Source organism: Pteropus vampyrus, unplaced genomic scaffold (assembly GCF_000151845.1).
Source record: "Pteropus vampyrus isolate Shadow unplaced genomic scaffold, Pvam_2.0 Scaffold26, whole genome shotgun sequence".
Lineage (NCBI taxonomy): Eukaryota > Metazoa > Chordata > Mammalia > Chiroptera > Pteropodidae > Pteropus > Pteropus vampyrus.
The window spans coordinates 13,824,399-13,844,014 of record NW_011888807.1 but is presented as its reverse complement, the minus strand read 5'-3'; the positions used below and the strand labels follow the sequence as shown (position 1 = coordinate 13,844,014).

General features: G+C 31.3%; 1 protein-coding gene across 5 annotated transcripts in view; it reads left to right on the top strand.

Moving 5' to 3' along the window:
• Positions 1–19,616, top strand: part of ROBO2 (roundabout guidance receptor 2) — a 562,940-nt gene that overhangs the window by 446,774 nt on the left and 96,550 nt on the right. For all 5 annotated transcript variants that reach the window (XM_023528483.1, XM_023528481.1, XM_023528482.1 and 2 more), the window contains exons 8-9: positions 10,621–10,745; positions 15,105–15,276. In XM_023528483.1, coding sequence (XP_023384251.1) covers positions 10,621–10,745; positions 15,105–15,276 — 297 coding nt within the window. The remainder of the gene's footprint in view (positions 1–10,620; positions 10,746–15,104; positions 15,277–19,616) is intronic.

The window sequence follows — 19,616 nt, the reverse complement described above, 5'->3', positions numbered from 1 at the left end:
TCCTTAAATACCTTCTCCCCTGACTTCTGAATTTTAGCTGATTATCTACAAAGTCATGTCTTATATTCCCCAAGTCTCTCTAGGCTGTAGATCTCCTTTTTCCCCTCAAAGGATCATGGAATGGGCTCTCACAATGTTGACAGATAATGTCTGTGACATTGGTATCGATAGAGGATCATGTATTGTGATTAGTGGGTGTTCACAATGCTTTCTTGTTTTCTTCCAGCCTTCACTATATTTGGAAAGCTACTTCACAATTTAGAGGATTGGTGCTATAGTAGTTTCCCATATTATTTATTCATTTCTTTTGTTGTATTTTACAGAAAAAAGTAGAGCAGTAAGCCTTTACTCCATTATCTTAACCTAAATATCATAAACCTTACTCACTAGTTTTAGAGTCTATTCAAATAAGAATAAATATTAATCATATCAACTTAGTATTTAAAATTAAAGTACTATAAATATTAATATCAGAATAATGTAAATTCTCTGGCCCAAACAGTATTATGCGATTAGTATTAAGAGATTTCCCTATTTCTAAAAAGAAATAGCATTAAAATTTTAGTCATACCTTCTAAGAAAGTCAAAATTTTTATTTTTGGAGTTATAGTAATTTGTAGACAGAAAGAGATATCACGATATTTGTATATATCAGATATTTGATATGTGCATTATAATATGTATTTTATAGTATGTATATCAGTATAATGTATACAAACACATAGTAATGTATATATTTATATATTACACATACATATTATGTACACATGATCTGAATATATATTATGTATATGTAATCTGTATATATTCTGTATATAATGTATATATATACAGTTATATGCTATAAAATATATATTATGATATATATTATACATATATGCATATTTGAATCACTGTACTGCTTATTTAAATATATTATCATTCAAGATAATAGTAGATAATTAGATTCATTAAAAAAGGCAACTACCAAACTAAATTAATTTTTGACTTAAAATACCTCTGAATGCCTTTTTAAATCTCTCTCACGGCAAACATTGTTTCCCAGATTTATTGGGTATATTATTTTCATCTTCCCTACAAAACTATTAGCTCTTTGTCAGTAAATTCATTGTTGTAGTTATCTTTCTGCTGCCTCTAGGTCTAGCATAACACTTACATGTGGTAGGAGCACATCAAATGTTAGTGAAGTTAATTGATACACAAATATGCATACATAGGTAATACTTGCCTGAAAAATGTTTATGCAAGCAGCTTTAAATAGTGCTATAAAAAGATTAAGCAACATTAATGGTAACAGGCCAATCACATAGTCCCCATTCTGCTAGTAAGAGATAAAATACAACAAAAAGAAGGCACTAATGAGTTAGGATGGTGCCTTACTAAGCGTGTAATTAATGTTATTAAGAAACATTGCAGTTGCATATTAAAATTCCGTTAACTAAGCAGCCCTTCAGTATCAGTATATTTGTCCCTTAGTTGCAAGTTTTTTTTTTCTTTTTCTTTTTTTTCTGATTGGCATCCTCATGCAATTTTTCTCTTAAAAATGAAATAATGGGATGTGATCAGCCTTCGTGGTTTCGCTGGAGTGCTGACATGACAGTTCTGGCAAGTTGACAGGGTAAGTGAGTGGAAATGGATGTCTTGTCTCACCGTTTACTTGAAGAGCCATTTTTAAGCTATAGTTTTTCCATTCTCACCCTCACACTTACATCTCCTTCTACCGCGATATCAGGATTCTAGTTTTCTCAATTTAGGATTGGGAGAGAAGTTTTTCTTTTTACCACTCATTGAACTATTCTCCTTCTGCTGGTGAAAAATGAGATTTTAAAAAAGAATAATATAAATACTGTTTTATTTAATAATTTATTAGATTTTAAGTTAGTATTTTTCTTGAGAACAGTTCCTTAAAGAAAACACAATTTTACAATTTCATTATTTTAATAAATTATATGTATATTTTGTATTAAATATAATTGTAAATTACATTTTTTGTATTATTATTATAGTATTTTAGTCCGGAAAGCAAGTAGAATAGCAAAGCTACTATTAATAAAGGACAGAGTAGTATGGAAAAAATATGATTTGTAATTTAGAATTTGTTTAAATTTTGACAGATTTTCTAAGGCTTTCTCAACTTATGCCTTCTGTAGAATTCAAAAGTTCTGTAAAATTTGCATATTGACAAACAGGTTTCCTATAGTTACATGATTTCCTATATTTACCTGTAATTTAACTGAAATCTATTTTGGTAATCTGAATATAATAAAATTTAAAATTATCTGTATACATATCCAACTTAATTACTTTATATGTTAACTATTACATTTATTGCAATGTAGAAATATTTAATACCATTAGAAGATTTAATTGGAATTTCTACAGTGAGTAAAGACCATTTACATGGAAATAAATGGTTTCACTAACATAATCCTTCCATTAAGAACCACACTGACTTGGACTGCCAAAGTGTCAGTAAAGCCAGGGGAGGGTAATGGTGCATCTGTGCAGTCTGGAAAACTCATATCTCTAACATAATTCATATATTTTTCCTTCTGTGAGTAACAACCTCCCGTGTCTCCTTTCTTACGTCAAATCAATCTCTCGCCTTCTCTTTTTCTCTCAATCTTTTCCCCAATTGTTGGAGACAAATTGAGTCAAGTTACTCTCATAATGGTGGGACACCCTGTATTACAACACTTATCATGTTCATCCTGTTGTATCATGCTTTATTGTTTTCTTGTGAGTTTCCTCTGGCAATGAGTTCCAGGAGACAGAGATATTGGTACCGTAGAAACTAGACACAAAATAAAACCAGTATATTTTTGCTTAAAATAGTTGAATAGTATTATGAGTTAAAGTGCCAACCAATGTCTGAATTCATATCTAGCACAAATTTATCACCATGATGTTTTCCAGGAATGTATCAATCGAAAAAAAGTTAAAGCCAAGTACAAAAGGGTTATGTGTGTATAGGTGTTTACTGTAACAGTGTTTTTATATGCTTCCTATGAGATCCAAAAATTCAAGATATTTTGAACCAAATGAGTTTATTCTTTTCAAAGGCATTCTGTACACTCTAGATAATAGCAGAATCATTTCGTTTTGACATTTAGAATGTTCCTTTATAAAGAGGAACATATTATATTTGACTATAAATTTTAAAAAGTGGTTTTAACCACTATCACAAAATACATGCACACTTTTGTGTGTGTGTGTGTCACACTTACCATCAAAACTCTGCACTTTTGACCTCCTCCTTGGAATTGCTTTCACAGTTACTGTACATGCCAATTTAGAAGGTCACATGCTTTATAGCCACACTGTGTAACACAGTTGACTAACTTCATGGCTTACTTTGGTCATCAGATTTTGAATAACCATGAGTTACTTTTAGTGTAGATATTATATAAACCCTCAAAATTAGTCTCTCTATGATTAATAAATTTCATAAGAATGGTTCAAAAATGTAGAATGCTAGCTGCATTGTTGCAATGCATCTCTACTCTTATAAGAATTGAGTGCAATTTGTATATGCGAAGCCTCTCATTGGTAGAGGGTAGAATGAAAAGTCTAAATAGATGAAGAATCTAAGGATTGTGATTCATTGTACTCATTCTTTTTTCTTAGACCACTTACTTTCCTTTCCCTATTTATGAAAGCTGTTAACCATTAGGTACTTTTATTTTTTCATTTAGACATTGAAAAAGCAATTATTGTTGAGAGAAAATGCATCAATATAGATTTTTATCATGGAATAAGAATTTTAAATAATAGCTGAAAGTAAGGTTCTGGCTGATAAAGAAAACATATCACTCATCTAGAGGAGTATTGCTATAGACTCAGTAAGAAAATGATTAATTGAAAAGGTAGCTAATTTAGCAATTCCATCATTTATGTTCCTTGAAAACAGTGACAAATGAATAAAGCGTGATTAAATTGGCATTTTAAAAATGATCATTTTAAATTCTATATTCCTAAATTAAATTTTCCAATGTAAATGCATTGCTTCTTCTGAGATGAATTATGTGTTAATAATCTTCAAATCAAATATTTTATGACATTATGCATTTCCAATATTATTAATAGGAATTCTTTTGAAATCAAGTGAAGTGTTAAATAGTAAAAATTAAATAGAATTAAATAAGTTGAAGAAACAATTATTTATCAATTAGAAGCCAACCTATTGGGATTATATTCTTAGTAAACATCTCTTACTCTGGCTCTTTATTGCATTTTAATGAAGTGACTTCCTGTGATCTGTTTCTTTTTGGTGGAATAAGCCTATTAACCAATTTTTTGTAGGACTTTCTGGAATTGGTTGTTACACAATGACTTTATTTTTATATACTGTTTTTGTCACCCTTGGTTGGTGACTACACATTTATAGTCTCTGGGTCATTAATTTTCAATTTGGATTAGAGGAAATCCTCTACAGAGGGCTATATCAGAATCAGTTAGAAGATTTTTTTAAACAACATGTTTTCTTTGACATCCCTCCACCCGAATTTCTACAATAGTGAGTCACTGTCACTGGTATGACTGTGTCATATCCTTCCAGTGTAATGAGATGAAATAACTTGAGTATTTGCTTTAGATCAAGAGGTTTTTGTTTTGTTTTGTTTTGTTTTGTTTTGTTTTGTTTTAACTTCCTAGTCCAAGCCATTCATTTAGTGTTCACTACTTAGAGCTTTTCCAGGCCAAAAGAAGATACCATTTCAACATCCCATACCAGTAAGAGCTCGTTGCTTGAATTGAGGAAATAAGATCCATAGACAGGGGGAAAAATAGAGAAATAGGCAAGTACCTTTCAACAAAAAGAACACAAGAAAAGTATGAGATTTTGAGTGTGCTCAGGTTAATTGTTGTAGAAGGATAATATCAAAACGGGTTAACAGCAAGGCTTACAAGAAAATATATAGCTGAGCATTTGAAAGTATACTGGCCAGTAGACTAGAGCTAATTAGGGGAACTAGTGACTGCCAGGGTAATAAAATCTTGAGTCAGTTGATAGAAGCCAAAATGCTGCACTGAAGAGAATAATTTGCAAGCACTGCAACAATAAACAATAGAAAAGGGATTGCAGGCTTTGAATGAAAAATTGCTTGAATGAAGTATACTTAAGAAAGTTTGTACTTATATTGTAGGTAGTATAGAAAGAGCAAAATCATAGGTTTATGCTATACTTTAATAATAAAAGCAACTATTCAGGAAAAATATAAAGGTATGATTTTAATAATATTATATCATATTAAATATCATACCATATAATTTTTTTACCATTCTTTTTGAAACTAGACACAACAAATTCTCAGTAAGAGCATTGTTTGAAGTGAACCAAATTAATATAGCTCAGTGCTAAGAAGTCCAATTATGGCATCAGATGAAACTGGAGTCAAACCTGTTTTCCAATCTATTGCTTTAATCTTTAAAAACCCTGTGTACCCTTTATAAAAATACTTAGTTTACTGGTCTTCACATCAGAATGGTAGTAGTTAAGACATAGAGCTATTTAAATATTAAATAAGATAATTCCTGTGGATGATTTGACACACTTCTGGATACTTAATAAGCACTCAATTAATGTTCATTACTGTTGTCTTAAGCAGTTTGTGGCTCAGCAAATCTTTCACACAGCAAATGATGCAAGAGTGTATTTTATAAATCTGCTTATAGAATATATTAAAATTGAAAATATTAAATAGAAAAAGAAGTTATTTTCTACTTGAGTTTTAAGATACAAAGTTCAAAATGTGTATTATTACAGAAAAATAAGCTTATTCACTAAAGCACACAATTTTACCCAAAGAAAGAGAGCTTCTGAGTGTGCCTATAACCACTGTCATACATTAATGTATGCAGCTGCTGCGTGACTATCTCCATGTTCCTGCCTGCCATGGAAAGTCATATTCTCCTGTAAAGAACAATTCTGAACATGATGTGATTAACCTTTAAGGTCCCCCATTTCCTCATCTCCAAGCCCACCTCATGCATGGCCTATGCTTTCTACTCATGTTCAGCCATCCAATTTCCATATCCCCCACTCACTTTCACCAGCAGGCATTAGCATAACAGAGCTATAGCATGACTTTGATTGAAGCCAGCTTAGGCTGAATGCAGTATCAAAGCATAATTTAGCAGAAATCAAATCTAATTTAATGTGCATTGTATTTAAATTCTCAAAAACAGTTTCAAGAGAACAGTAGCAGACTTCTAATTTTAATTGACCTTTTATATTTGAGTTTACTTCTCTGTAAATTTTACAACATACTTTTCTTATAGAGCTATTGTTTTTAATGTGTAAGTGTTGATTGAACACTGAATTGTGCCACTCTGTCTTCTTCATCTCATTTCTTATTATAGCTGCAGCAATAAGACATAATCACTTAACAGATTAAGCAAGTAGGTTATTACATCATAGTTACAAAAGATTTGTCTAAAGTTTTTGGGTTTATAGAGGATAGGAATATGTATTTTATAGGCTTTTGTCTTAGAAATGTATGAGAATTGCCATTTCTATAACTAGCATGTTCTTCTGGAGTTTATAACTCAACATCTTTAATTTACATTGGGTTTAAATGTGTGTTTTAAATTGTCATCTTAGGACCTAATTATGTTTTTTTTAAATTTAATGAAATCTATCATAGAAAAATTCATTTTATGTGTAACACCCTTTTTGCTGTTGTGCTGTGTTGATAAAACGCCACTTCTCTGCCTACTCTCTCCCATTGGTGACATCAGCTAAGTATAGTCTTTTCAAACCATTTTCACTGCCACATGGAAGAAATACAGGAATTGTGAAGTGTTCTCAGAATTATTGATGCGATTTTTCATTTTAAAACCTCAAAAATAAATTCTTTCAGCTGATATCCCTTCATGACAGATTGCAATATAGATCTTGGGTAGAAAGAATCTCCAGAAGTAAAGGTGATGGATGCAGTTTGTGGTTCAACTTCAGGCGACAATAAGAAAGGATGGGCATTTTCAGAGATTTGAATATTTTTGAAATCTGTGTTGTTACATATTTTAATATCTCTTATTAATTTTAAAAGTGATATGGTAACTCCAGTTCCAGGGAGATTAGTGTGCCTTCAGTTCAGGTAACAAGAAACTATTTGGTACATTAGAAATACAGTGTATTTATAATTTGTAATAACAATACAATATAAATAAAACATCATATGAAAAGGTATTTTGTAGCATGACTAAAGCAAATAGTGATAGCATTTTGTCAGAGGACTTTAAAATTTTGGTATCAGGTAAAAACTTAAAAAATTATGATTTACTGCTCTTTTTAGATTATATCATTAATGGTAATCATTACATTATAATATTGCAAAATTCCTTTGTCCTTTAAGAGTTCTGAAGAAATGTTCTCTTTAGATGCTACTATGAATAGCAATTCTCAACTGAATTTTTCTCCCCACTCTGCTAAAGTTTTTCAGCCATTTCTCCTTTAGAAAGAACAAATCTCATTATATCTTTCTTGCATAAATATTTTTGAACAGATCCATACACTTTTCAGGCAAAATTTAAGCTACTTTTACATAAATTATTTGGTTTTACTCCTGTCGCTTCTTCATCTCTTGTTTTATTCTTAAAATTATTATACTCCCCTAACATATCCAGTTCCAAAGGCCTTATGTCTGTTTCTCTCTGTCTCATGTGATCTTACTCCTCTTCATCTACTCAATTCCTACTTGTGCATCAAAATGCAACTCAAGTATGGCCATCTCCTGCCATCTGTCCTCTTCTTTCTTCATCCCTAATTTAGTTTACTGCTCTTCAACGCTTTCTTCCTCAATGCTCTCTGCATTCTTTTTTATAATAGAAATCATACTCTACTGTATTTATTTATATTTGTTTATTTACTCCAAAGTCTCATAGGGCAGAGCAATTTTTTATTTGGCTTTCTATCCCCTATATCAAACAGAATGTCAATCAATACATTTTGAATGAATAAACAGATGAAACATTTTTTTTTTTTTTTACAAAAGTGGATGAAATGATGTGGTATTTGTCAGTAATTATTTTGGGGGCATATTTTAGCAGCTGTGTTAAAATTGTGGGATCTGGGTTCCAAAAGCGCTTTGCAAAATCACTCATCTACCATGAAGTTTTTGAAAACTTGAAGAATCAAATTCAAGGAAGTTATGTGAGAAAATTTGAATTGTTTCTGGTCCGAAGTAGTTCAAATAAGTTGACTATGTGACTTTTATCAAAGACTGTTAACTAAGTTTGACTGAATTGACTTTTTTTTTTTTCGATAATGAGATGAAAACTTTATTATTCCATAATTCTTGCTTAATTAGTGTCCATATTGGCACTAAATTTCTCTTTCATAGGGTTACTAAGAAGTAAAGTACTATATATTGAATTTTAACTTCTTAATAAATATAATTTTTCTCACATTTGGTTTCACATCTGTATTGAAAAATGGGCACTACTGTGCTTTCAGATTTGTTCCAAAAGTAATTTCGTAACATTGATTTAAACTATCATTTTTATTAAAAACATGGAACCAAAAAAAGAAAAAAATCAATGTATCTGCTGATTCAGTGGAATTGTGTAAAAATAACAAGATTGTAAAAAGCAAGTAATCTCCTGAAAATGCAAGGCAACGTAAACCACATTCTGTTCAAAAAGATCCGTAAATCTCAGTTTTCCATCTTGTTAAACTGAGTCTTCTGTTATCTATAGTTACAGAAGACAATTTTACTTAGTAGATTTATTCCTTCTGTCCCTGGGGTATGTGTTGAATGTGTTGAATTAGGAAGCAGTATAATGAAACACCAAGAAATAAGTCACTACAAATCTCAGTGAAGTTTTTTTTAAATGCTGCTGCTGTTTCTTGTAAGATTGAGTAATTGGCTGTATGTTTGAGGCTTCCCTACATTTATTTTATTCTTGGACCTGCACTCATGTGCTCCTGAAGGACTGAAAGAATTCTGCGTAAAGGCCTTTACTGAATGTTGCTTGTTGTTAAACTTCTTTTAGGATTGTTGCCATGTATACCAAGTTATAAAAGTAAAAGTTGATTTTAAAGTTTTTCTTGGTCTTACATTTGCTAGCATGAGCAACAAGTTAAAGTGGAAAAAAGATGATTAGAAAAAGCCATGGAATAAACATGTTGTTTTTTCTTCAACAGGAGTGGTTTTAATATGAAGAAGATGTCCTTCTGAAAACCTCCAGCTTTGTTGTCTCCTGCCTTTCACTTTCTTCTTTCTCTTTACACTTAAACTTCAGTCTCAATCTGAACTTTCTTTGGATTTTTACCCCCACTTCATTATTTTCTTTTTTATTGGAGTTAACTTGTGTCTAGGACTTATCTTCATCTACTCGTTTTACTAGTCTTACAGATTCCCTACTTTATTGACAAATCCACCTCCCTCCCGAGCTATACTACATTCATTAGAGGGTTAAAGCTTCCAAAATTTTTGCTTTGCATCTATTTCTCCTCAGTTTAGAAAGAGGCAGAATAAAATCCCAAGTTTGGCTTCTCAGGACATAATTAGACAGTGTCCAAATCTACCTTTTATAGCCAGTGATGTTTATACAACTAGAACCCTCTATTCCTGCCAGATTACCTATTCTACCAGATGTGTTTTTGCTTTCTGTACTTTGCTCAGTAAGCTCTTTGCTTGGAATATATTTATTTCTCCGCTTATCTAAATGCCACCCATCCCTCAAAGTTCCCATAATGTTCATTTCCTGTATGAAGGCCTTTCACAGCAAGCAGAACAAGAGGGATTCCTGTCTGCTGTGATCCTATCACATTTATTACATGTACTATAATTAAATACTCCTCTGCTATGCTCTGAGAGCACCTCTATCGAAGAATTTACCATAGTCTTAGATAACTGTTGTTTCAGTTTTGCTGTTGCTGTTGACATCATCACTATGCTTTGTATTTTCCATTACACTATGAGTTCTTTGATGGCTGCAGGATCGATGTTTTTTATCTGCTTATATTTAGTGTCTTGTAAAGAAACAGTAATTTTCTGACTAATGTTTATCTGAATGAAATAAATAGAAAAAAACACTTTCATACATTTTTCCTATGTATATAATTCACATTTCTTCAACTCTTCAATGTCTTCAACATTTCAGCTCTTCATTTCTGGAATATAAACAGTTTGAAAATAGAGATCTTATTTTATGCCTTCTGGTATCCATGTGCCTAGTACAATGTCTTGCAAATATTACAAAAGCAATCAATGTTTGTCAATAGGTTGATTTCACAGAAAGAAGATATTTGAGTAATGGAGTGCTTCTTTTCTATATTTATTTATTCAAAACATAAAACTCAATTGGGAAACCATGTTTTTCCTTAAAAATGTTAGAATAGCATTAAAAAAATTATTTTTTTCTATGCAACTGTATGGGCTGCAAGATTATAATGTACAGCATTGAAAATATTTCTGCTAAGTATTCTTCTTGCCTCACATGTAATGTAGGCTCTTTTTCTTTTCTGTTGTGTTTTGTGAAATGCTTAAAAATAAATTAAAAACTGTAGCTTCTGTCTGGTACTGAGCAATCCAACTAGCACCAGATTTTCCCTTTGAATATTTGTTCTTTGTCAATGGTTTATATTTACACACTTTCTTTCCTTTTAAATTATAGCTCCTCCACAGTTTGTGGTTAGGCCAAGAGATCAGATTGTTGCTCAAGGTCGAACTGTAACATTTCCCTGTGAAACTAAAGGAAATCCACAACCAGCTGTTTTTTGGCAAAAAGAAGGAAGCCAGGTGAGTGTTAACCTTTACTGCTTTTCTGAAATCCTTGAACTTCCTGTCTCTGGTGCTCCTCAAAGTTTGCTTTACCTTTCTTGTTATCAATGTTAAATTCATTTTATTTCTAATATAACGTTCTTTATTTTCTAGTGCTAATTTTCTAAAATTATGTCTGATACAGAATAGAAACAATTCAGTGTATCTAAAATATCTTTAAAGGTCTAATCCAAACCTTTGTAGCTATTTAAAATCCCTTAACAGAAAGGTAATTTTGCTTTCTTGTACTGAGTTACATTGGAAAGATTAAATGAGTTAGACACAGAAAGCACTTAGAACATACTGGGTGTATGTAAAGCAGTCAAAACGTATTTCCATTATTAAATGGCCTAGAAACCAGTTTCAATTCCCTTTCATAGACAGAGAGTATATATATATATATATATATATATATATATATATATATATATATATCCTTTATCATTATATTAAGCATGCTTCCATTTAAGAATAGGAAAAATATTTTCTTTCAGCATCTCTTCTGAATTTCTTCATAGTGGGATTGGACAGAAAATAACACATTTTATACCAGAAGGAAACGACACTTGCTAGGTCTTTCATGTGCCTTGATTTGTCCTCTCTTGGCAGCATAGCCTCTCAGACTCTCTGCTACAAGTCAATTGGAGAGACCACTTTTCTCATTTAGGATTTGGTCCAAACTTGGACAAACACTTAGCCTTTGGATTCTGAGGCTATGAGTGAAATTTCTAGCTTAAACCAGATCAGAAATTGTATTCTTTGAGAATTTGTTTGTGCATTTCTGAGACACCTGGAGATATTTTGTTCTAGATGTTCTAGAACCATCCCCAAGGTGGCATATAGTTCTCAGGAAGAGACCTACTGGTGCTTCTCCTCAGCACCTTCTGTTGTCAGTCCAAGTTCTTAAATAATTTCTGGGGAATAATGGAAACCATGATAAAAAGTCTTAGAAAATCTAAAAAAATTAACATAAATTTGAGGAACATTTTACTTTATCAAGAGAACCTGTCGATCAGAGCTCCTGTATGATTATTTGGGTAGAGAGGCATCAGGAAGTTCCCCTCAGCCATCATTATCTTTAATTGTTGTGGGTTCCTACATGTTTCTGTACCACCCAAGCAGTTTTAACAACGCAATGTGAATGGGCAAATTGCCCTTCCTCAGTGCTCCTTGTTGGAGTCACTTCCCTGTGATTTGTAGGATATAATCATTGTGAAGAGAAGAAAAGGTGAAGTGCTGGCCATTGCCTTACCCCACATCGGAATTGTTCCAGGCCTTAATTCTTATCTTTGTTTTTTTCGTTGTTGTTTCGTTTTTTTGTTTTTATCAGTTAGTAACTATAAAACAGATTTTTACTCAAAGAGTTTCTTGATTCTTCACTTAAAAATTGCTTTTTTTTAATAATAAAAACAACACAAACATGACGAAGTTATAACACACTTGCACGTGCATATGTACACATACACACACACCCTGAAAAAGGAAGGAATTCTAAAGCCATCCCCATTTCACAATTGTATGATCTTTGTAGCACTATTTATCTTTACTGAAGTTCATTTTCTTAATCTAAAATATAAGGATAATACATTTTACTTCACGTAAGTTATGAAGATTTCCTCATTAAGTTAGTTTATATATAATAGTGCATTATACATTATAAGGGTCAACAAGATGTTATTTCTAACATGTAGTAAGAAATGGGGAAAATGCAGAATGCATCTGCCTCCCCCTGTGTCTTGGTTGAAGTGGCTTCTGTTCAGGTTAAAGCTTCCAGGTTCTGAGGTTTCCCACTGCTCTCCAGCACTGAAGAGAGACTCAGCACCACTCTGGTCACCTTTGTACCTAGATCTATACAGTTACTTCCTCAAGCCACAGATAGTAAATGTAATGTAATAAATATTTATTTATAAATGATATAAATAAAACAATGTAAGCAATTTGATTGTTGCAAATTTACAATTTGAAACCATGTATTGAGTCGAATTCCATTATAACGTGTCTTCCTCTTATATAGATATAGCTATATCATGTGTGAATCACATGCCCTAAAGTAACTCCAGGTTGATATAAGATACTGCATAAAATGTGTGTTGGTCTCATGGACCAATAAAAATGATGTTTAAATATGTTACATTGTGTTTCAATAGTTTTTAAAGAAGTAATGATCAAATAACTTTAAAGTATTTATTTTCCTGTTATTTGACAAAATGGAATACAATTCCAGAGATCTTAATCTCTAGAAAGATTTTTTCCAGTTAGGTAATTTGATTTGATTATAATCTTAGGTCTGTTTTTTTTTTTTTTTCTTCACCTATTTTCCTCACATCAAAAGTGGGGAAAGGAGACTGTGAATGAGAACAAAAGAGAAGTGCTTGAGTAAATTATAAATTTTCAAGTCATGAATTGGGATATTAGGAAAAACAAATTGGTCTCACTGTCTCCAGTATCCAGTTTTTACAGTGATCTATGACTACCCATCAGTAGAGAGAGTTAAGAGCCTAGATTTAATGGTCCATATTCCTCAATATGTGCTGATAATGCCAATTAGTACTAATAGGATACTCAGGCACTCGGAGACAAGATGAGCTCTGTCAAATTCCTGGGTTTTGCTTGTAATCCATTTTCTTTGCCTATGTCATACAAGCAGGGGATAAAGATGATGGGTTAACCTCAATCATATGCCATTTTCCATGTCAACGAATCATTTAGAAGGTGGACTGATATTACATTGTTGAGGAAGAGATCCCAGAGAGAATTAAGCCCATCTGATGTATTAGGGCTATTTAAATTAGTATTCTAATGGCTAATTGTAGAAAGTGCACACAGTGAGTTATTGTATCAGTGGCTTTAAAAATTAGACCCCTCTCTTTCAGATGGTTTATTTCAGTGATATATTTGGATTTCACAGGAGACTTAGCTTATTTTCAAATTATGTTTCATATGTTTTAAAATGTCTAGCCTTATATAGTAATACAGATTTTATAAATGAGCAATAGCATTTTGAAATTATATTCCTGACATGCTAGCAAACATCACTTCTTATAAAAAGGGCTTAACAACATGGTAATGTTTATGTAAAGTGAGCTTATAGTGTCACACTCGAATCTAATAAAGTGGACATCCATCATGTTGCAATAAAGAGAAGAGTTTCTAATTAAAGTAGGACATCATTTGCAGGATTGAAGTCATTTAGTGTAATTGAAAAGTGTTAATACCCTATTTTATCCTCTTTCATTGGTATTACTTCAAGGGTAAAAAACATTTTAAGGTGAAAATGTGTCTTATGCCTTTAATTGAATGTTATTACCTCCTGATTGTAACGTATTGAAACTGTTTAATTATAAACCTGGAAAATTAATTACTATATCAAGAAACAGATCCCAGAGGGTTATAATGTTCCTTTTGTAAATAAATACAACATAAAAATTGATACATCCTTATTTATAATCCAACTTGGAAATATATCTCAATATGATTTATTATACTCAAATGTTTTTCTTAATTGAACAACAGTAAAGCAACATAGGTCATCCAAGTTAATAATATCCCTCTCACATAAGAACTTGAAAAAAATTGTGATTAGGTTGCTTGGATTTAAAATGAGGTATATAGTAAACTGAGGTAACTTTTTAAAATAAAATATTATTATGAAATTTTTTAAGATTACATACACACTTTAGAAACATTCTTCATCTCCTCTTCATTTTTAATGCTTTGCTTAATCTTGTTTAGATTGCAGCATTTGTTCATAGTTCCTTTCCAAGCTGTTACAACCTGCAGAAACCTTATAGTAGAAGTCGATTCAGCTATCTCTGTGTCAGTCTCATCACATACTTTCAAACACCCTTAGGGAAATTCAATTAATTACATCAATTATTCAAAACGATCAGCAGAAAATATATTGTGCATTCTTTAGTAATGGGTAGTTTATAAAACACATACATAGTTAATGTTACATTCAGATTCTCACAATGTCTTATGAATTGGGTCAGAAAAACATTATTATGCCCATTTTACAGAGGAGAAACCATGTTTCATAGATATTAAGTAACTAGCAGAAAGTCAGGGAAAGAGTAAATGGTTAAAATTCTTATTTTTTAGATGATCATTCCTTTAACTAGAGCATACTGAATTCTTAGAGAGTATTATTTTCCCACGATTTGGAAAAAGTTTCCCAATGAATCTCACCATGTGGCATTTACTTATTTCAACTCCATATTTTTTTTAAATCTATGTTTTTCTTCTTCTAAACATATTCCAATAATTGCAATAACTGTTGTTAATGTGATTTTTCTTCCAAGCGGGAAAATATTGATGAGATTGTGTTTGCTTCCACAGAACCTGCTTTTCCCAAACCAACCCCAGCAGCCCAACAGTAGGTGTTCTGTGTCACCAACTGGAGACCTCACGATTACCAACATTCAGCGTTCTGACGCGGGTTACTATATTTGCCAGGCCCTAACTGTGGCAGGAAGCATTTTAGCAAAAGCTCAACTGGAAGTTACTGACGGTGCGATATTATTAGATTCGTATTTTGAAAGTAATAATTTTTATTTCAAGTTCTACATTAACCATGTGAAATTTTCTGAATTATTAAGTAATTTCTAAATTACTTAAATAGTGCTTCTTAGTTTAAATCTAAGTAAAATAACATTTTAATAATTTCTAATTCTTTTTGATTTAATACTATTTATTTTTTCCAAAAAAGAATGTGCAAGGTGATCTATTTATTCTTAAAAATAAAACGATGCATTATTTAAAAGAAATGACATTACACTCAGTGTATAGACATGCTTTTTGTACATTTTGTTTAGTCTTATAAAGACATGATTGCTTCTAATGGATATTAATAATTTTATTTTACTAGCAGAGAGATAACATCTCTTCCATGTTATCAGTGGAAACAGATGAGTTTTCAGTTAGCTAATCACATTATGACATTCTATGGCTTTTTAATTATACATTCACTAAGTTAAATTAATTAAACACCTTCCAAATTATTAAAGGAGGTAAAATTATTGTTTTTTATTTGCACATATATACTATGAATCTTAATCGAGGCACCTACATTCATGGTGAAAGTTAGAAAAAGATGTAGTGCTCTTCATAATCTGATTTTTTTCCCCCAAGTGTTTGTCACAATTAACAGATAAGGAGTTTTACATATTTTTTGTGAACTTCTGAGCATGAATTTAAGCCCTATTGTTTGATGTCTTAAATTAACAAATTTTCTCTTGTTCTCCTATATTTTTGAGATTTATGGGGTTTTTGGTTTGTTTGTTTGTTTATTCATTTGTTTGTTTTTTTTCCCTGACACTGTGATTCTGAGATGCAAGAGCTCTGATCTATGATCTCTCTGATTCTCTTCTTTCTCTGCTTGTAGAATTTGGTTCACTTTCATGGAGTTCATATTTACATGTAGATTAACAAGTCATTTAAAATTAATAGAAAGGTAATATTTTTAAATGTCTGTTCATGATATTGCCTGATTCAGCACCATGCCAGTAATGGGAATAGATAGAATAAAGAAATACTGGCTGTGAGACACTGAGTCGTTAATGGCCACACTTCTGATGCTGCGGAGATTTACTGCTATGGAACAGAAAGAAGTCAGGTTCAAGGGTAACAGTGCTGAGAAGTTCTTTCTTTAGAGGAACAAGATCTTTGATACTTTGTACCTCCATATTTCTTTAAAAGAAATAAAACGTTATTAATTTTTTAAAGTTCTTATGTTTTCTACTATTAGCAAAAATCTCCAAGTACCTATAATTGGAAAATAAAATATTATGACCAAAGCCTAAGTTTTATTCTATACTGTTATGCAACATTCTAAACATAACATTTAAGATCTCTGCTACAATCTAGCTGGTTATAATATTTTACAAAAGACAGACTCTAAAATATTTTTAAATGAAGAAATTTTTAAAGAAAAGGCAAACCATATTTGTAAAAAAAAAAATGTATATATATAAATTAGAAGTGCTGACTTATAATATGACTGATGTGGTTTATGAAACAAGTGGATTTCAAAATTATGTCTAGTTCAACAAACAGGAACATTTTGTCTTGAGAATTTATGTTAGTTGATGACAATCTCACAAAACAATAGCTATTCTAGCTGTGTTTCTGAGGTCAAAATTAAAAGAACAATTAAACTATTTTAAATCTGATGACTGAGATGGCTCTGAACATTTTGTTACAATTGCCTTAAACATGAATTACTACACTGATTTTTACTTAAATAAGCAACCACAAAATCAAGATCCTTTTGCAAAAATGTTGAATGAAGGTTACAGATTTATTGATTTTGACAATAATGAAATCCAACTTCAAGACCTAAACACGTACATATTATTATTATAAATAACTCTGTCTCCAAATATTAACTTGCCATGTTGACTGATGACTTCAGCTTCTATTCAATGTTTTAAATTTTTCAGATTGGTTAACAATTTAAAAATATGGGAGTCATTATTTTCATTTTAACATTTTTTTGTATGACTCAGAGCAATTTAGAGCCAATTGAAATTCTAATGGCAGAATGAAAACATATGCTATGTTCTGAGAAACAAGCAAAACAGCTGTAGCAGTTTCTGTTGTTACATTTTCGCACTTAGACTACGTTCTCAAAAATCCTTTTAAATCAAGTGTTCATATAAGATAGATTGTTAATGGTGATGAAAGGTGCTGTTTAGTGATAATTTTACTGATTATACATTGAGCTAAGATGCTTCAGTGCACTTAAGTTTCAAAATATCCCTTTAAAAGACCTTCTCATTAATTCATCGGTACTGTTCTTAATTTGTTCTTTTCTTTTGCTCTTTTTTGCCTAAAAAAAATTAGAAAATTGGAAGATTAAAATGAGAATTTTATGAGTACAACCAATAGAATCTAAAAGGGCCGGAAAGATGTATCTTATATGATAATAAATGTTACATCATGATCTTATATGAATGGTTTATTGAGGATTTATAATACATAGTTTGAGAAAATTTTGGAGTTGTTCACAGATTACCACAAACCCTAACCTTTTAACCATTGACCTTAGTGTTATAGACATCTGTGGTCATCTTCCATTCATAACATTCTTGAAACTGAAAATTCCTTCTGGCTAGGAGATTTTCAATTACTCTGTTGATCAAATTCGTTTAAAATACAATGAGCTATTCATTTAGGCAGTAAAAAGGAAAGAAAAAAAAACTAATTAGATGTGTTTGGGGCTATATCTAATGAATATGAAATATTCAGGAATATAAAAATAAAAGCCAGTTATAAAAAGTTATCTAAATAAATAAATAAATATATATATATATATTTTAATTTAAAAGAAATTTATATAAAATTTAACAAAGAGTTTTTACTTTGGTGCTGCAGATCCATTTTTTTCACGAAATTTAAAATTTATAATGTTTTGTGAATTGACCTTCTCTTTTTGACCCGCTAAGGAAATAAATTTTATGAAACTTTCGATTTGAATATGTTTCCACAATAATTGCCAGATGTGTCACAATTGGTATAACACTGTACTTTCACATTCTCTGAAGATTATTTTATTTACTTCTAAAATGAAGAATTTGATCAATGAAAACCAGTGAAATGGTAGTTCTAATTTTTGTTTGTAAAGAATACATGAATAATAAATTATTGATTTTTTTAGGTTTTGATAAGGTTTTCTGCATTGTCCAGACATACATGCACGTACACATGCACACACGCATTTTAATACATATTTTGATGCAGTAGGTTTAGGTTGATTGGAAGTTCACTGTGACAGGTAGAGGATCAATAAAATAATTTCCAATTTAAGTTAAAATTGGTTGACTTTCTCTTGGTAGACTCTAAAAGGACTTAAATTGTGTGTGTGTGTGTGTGTGTGTGTGTGTGTGTGTGTGTGTTTGTGTGTGTGTGTGTGTTTCCAAACCTGTGAATGTTAGTAATAAAGAAGGTGCATATAGGTTGAGAAATAATTATATAAACTGGCATTAATAGAGTCTGATAGACAAAAGAGATTAGAACTGCTAAAAAAAAAACTGACTTTTTAAATTACTAACATTGTAAAACAAAATGACCTTTTTTGAGAAAAAACTATTTCTCTTCATAATTGCTTAGCAAAAAATAGAGGGGGGTGTGTGTGTGTGTGTGCACATGTGTGTGTTGTTTGGTTTGGTTTGGTTTGGTTTGATTTGGTTTGGTTTGGTTCGATTCGATAGAATGGCTGATTAATGGCTGGGGCAGGAGTTGTATAAGATAAGCCTAGAGCATATTGTAGTATGAGAAAGTAAGAAAGTATTCAAAAACAAAACAAACAAAAACCCACACATTATTGGGAGTAGGGGAATGGATATCAAAGGAGCACAGGGACCAACTAAAAGAACACTCAATGACCAATGTAGAAATTTGAGAACAAATAAAGTAATATTAGATCATAACTTAAATTATAAAATGAATATCCATGAGTCCATCTTGATAGGAGAAAAAATGACTGAATAAGTTAATAAATGGGGAAGAGACCAATCTTCTGTGTACAAGAACTTCAAATACTTTTTAAATAATTACTCTGTCCTCAAAGAAGTGGGGCATAAATCCCCACTTTTTAAGTATAGACTGCACAATCATTCCTCCCAAAAGAGTAAAATATGAAAATATGAAAAAGGGGGGTAAATATACAATGGGGAAACCTAACAAACACTCCTCAGTCCAATGATCAAAGTTAACATCAGCAATGATATTTTCTTTAATTTTTATTTCCCCTCCCCCTTCACCTATTTCTTCCATACCCCTATCTCTTGCTGCTGGCAACCATCAGTCTATTCTCTGTATCTATGATCTTGTTTTTATTTTTTTGATTTG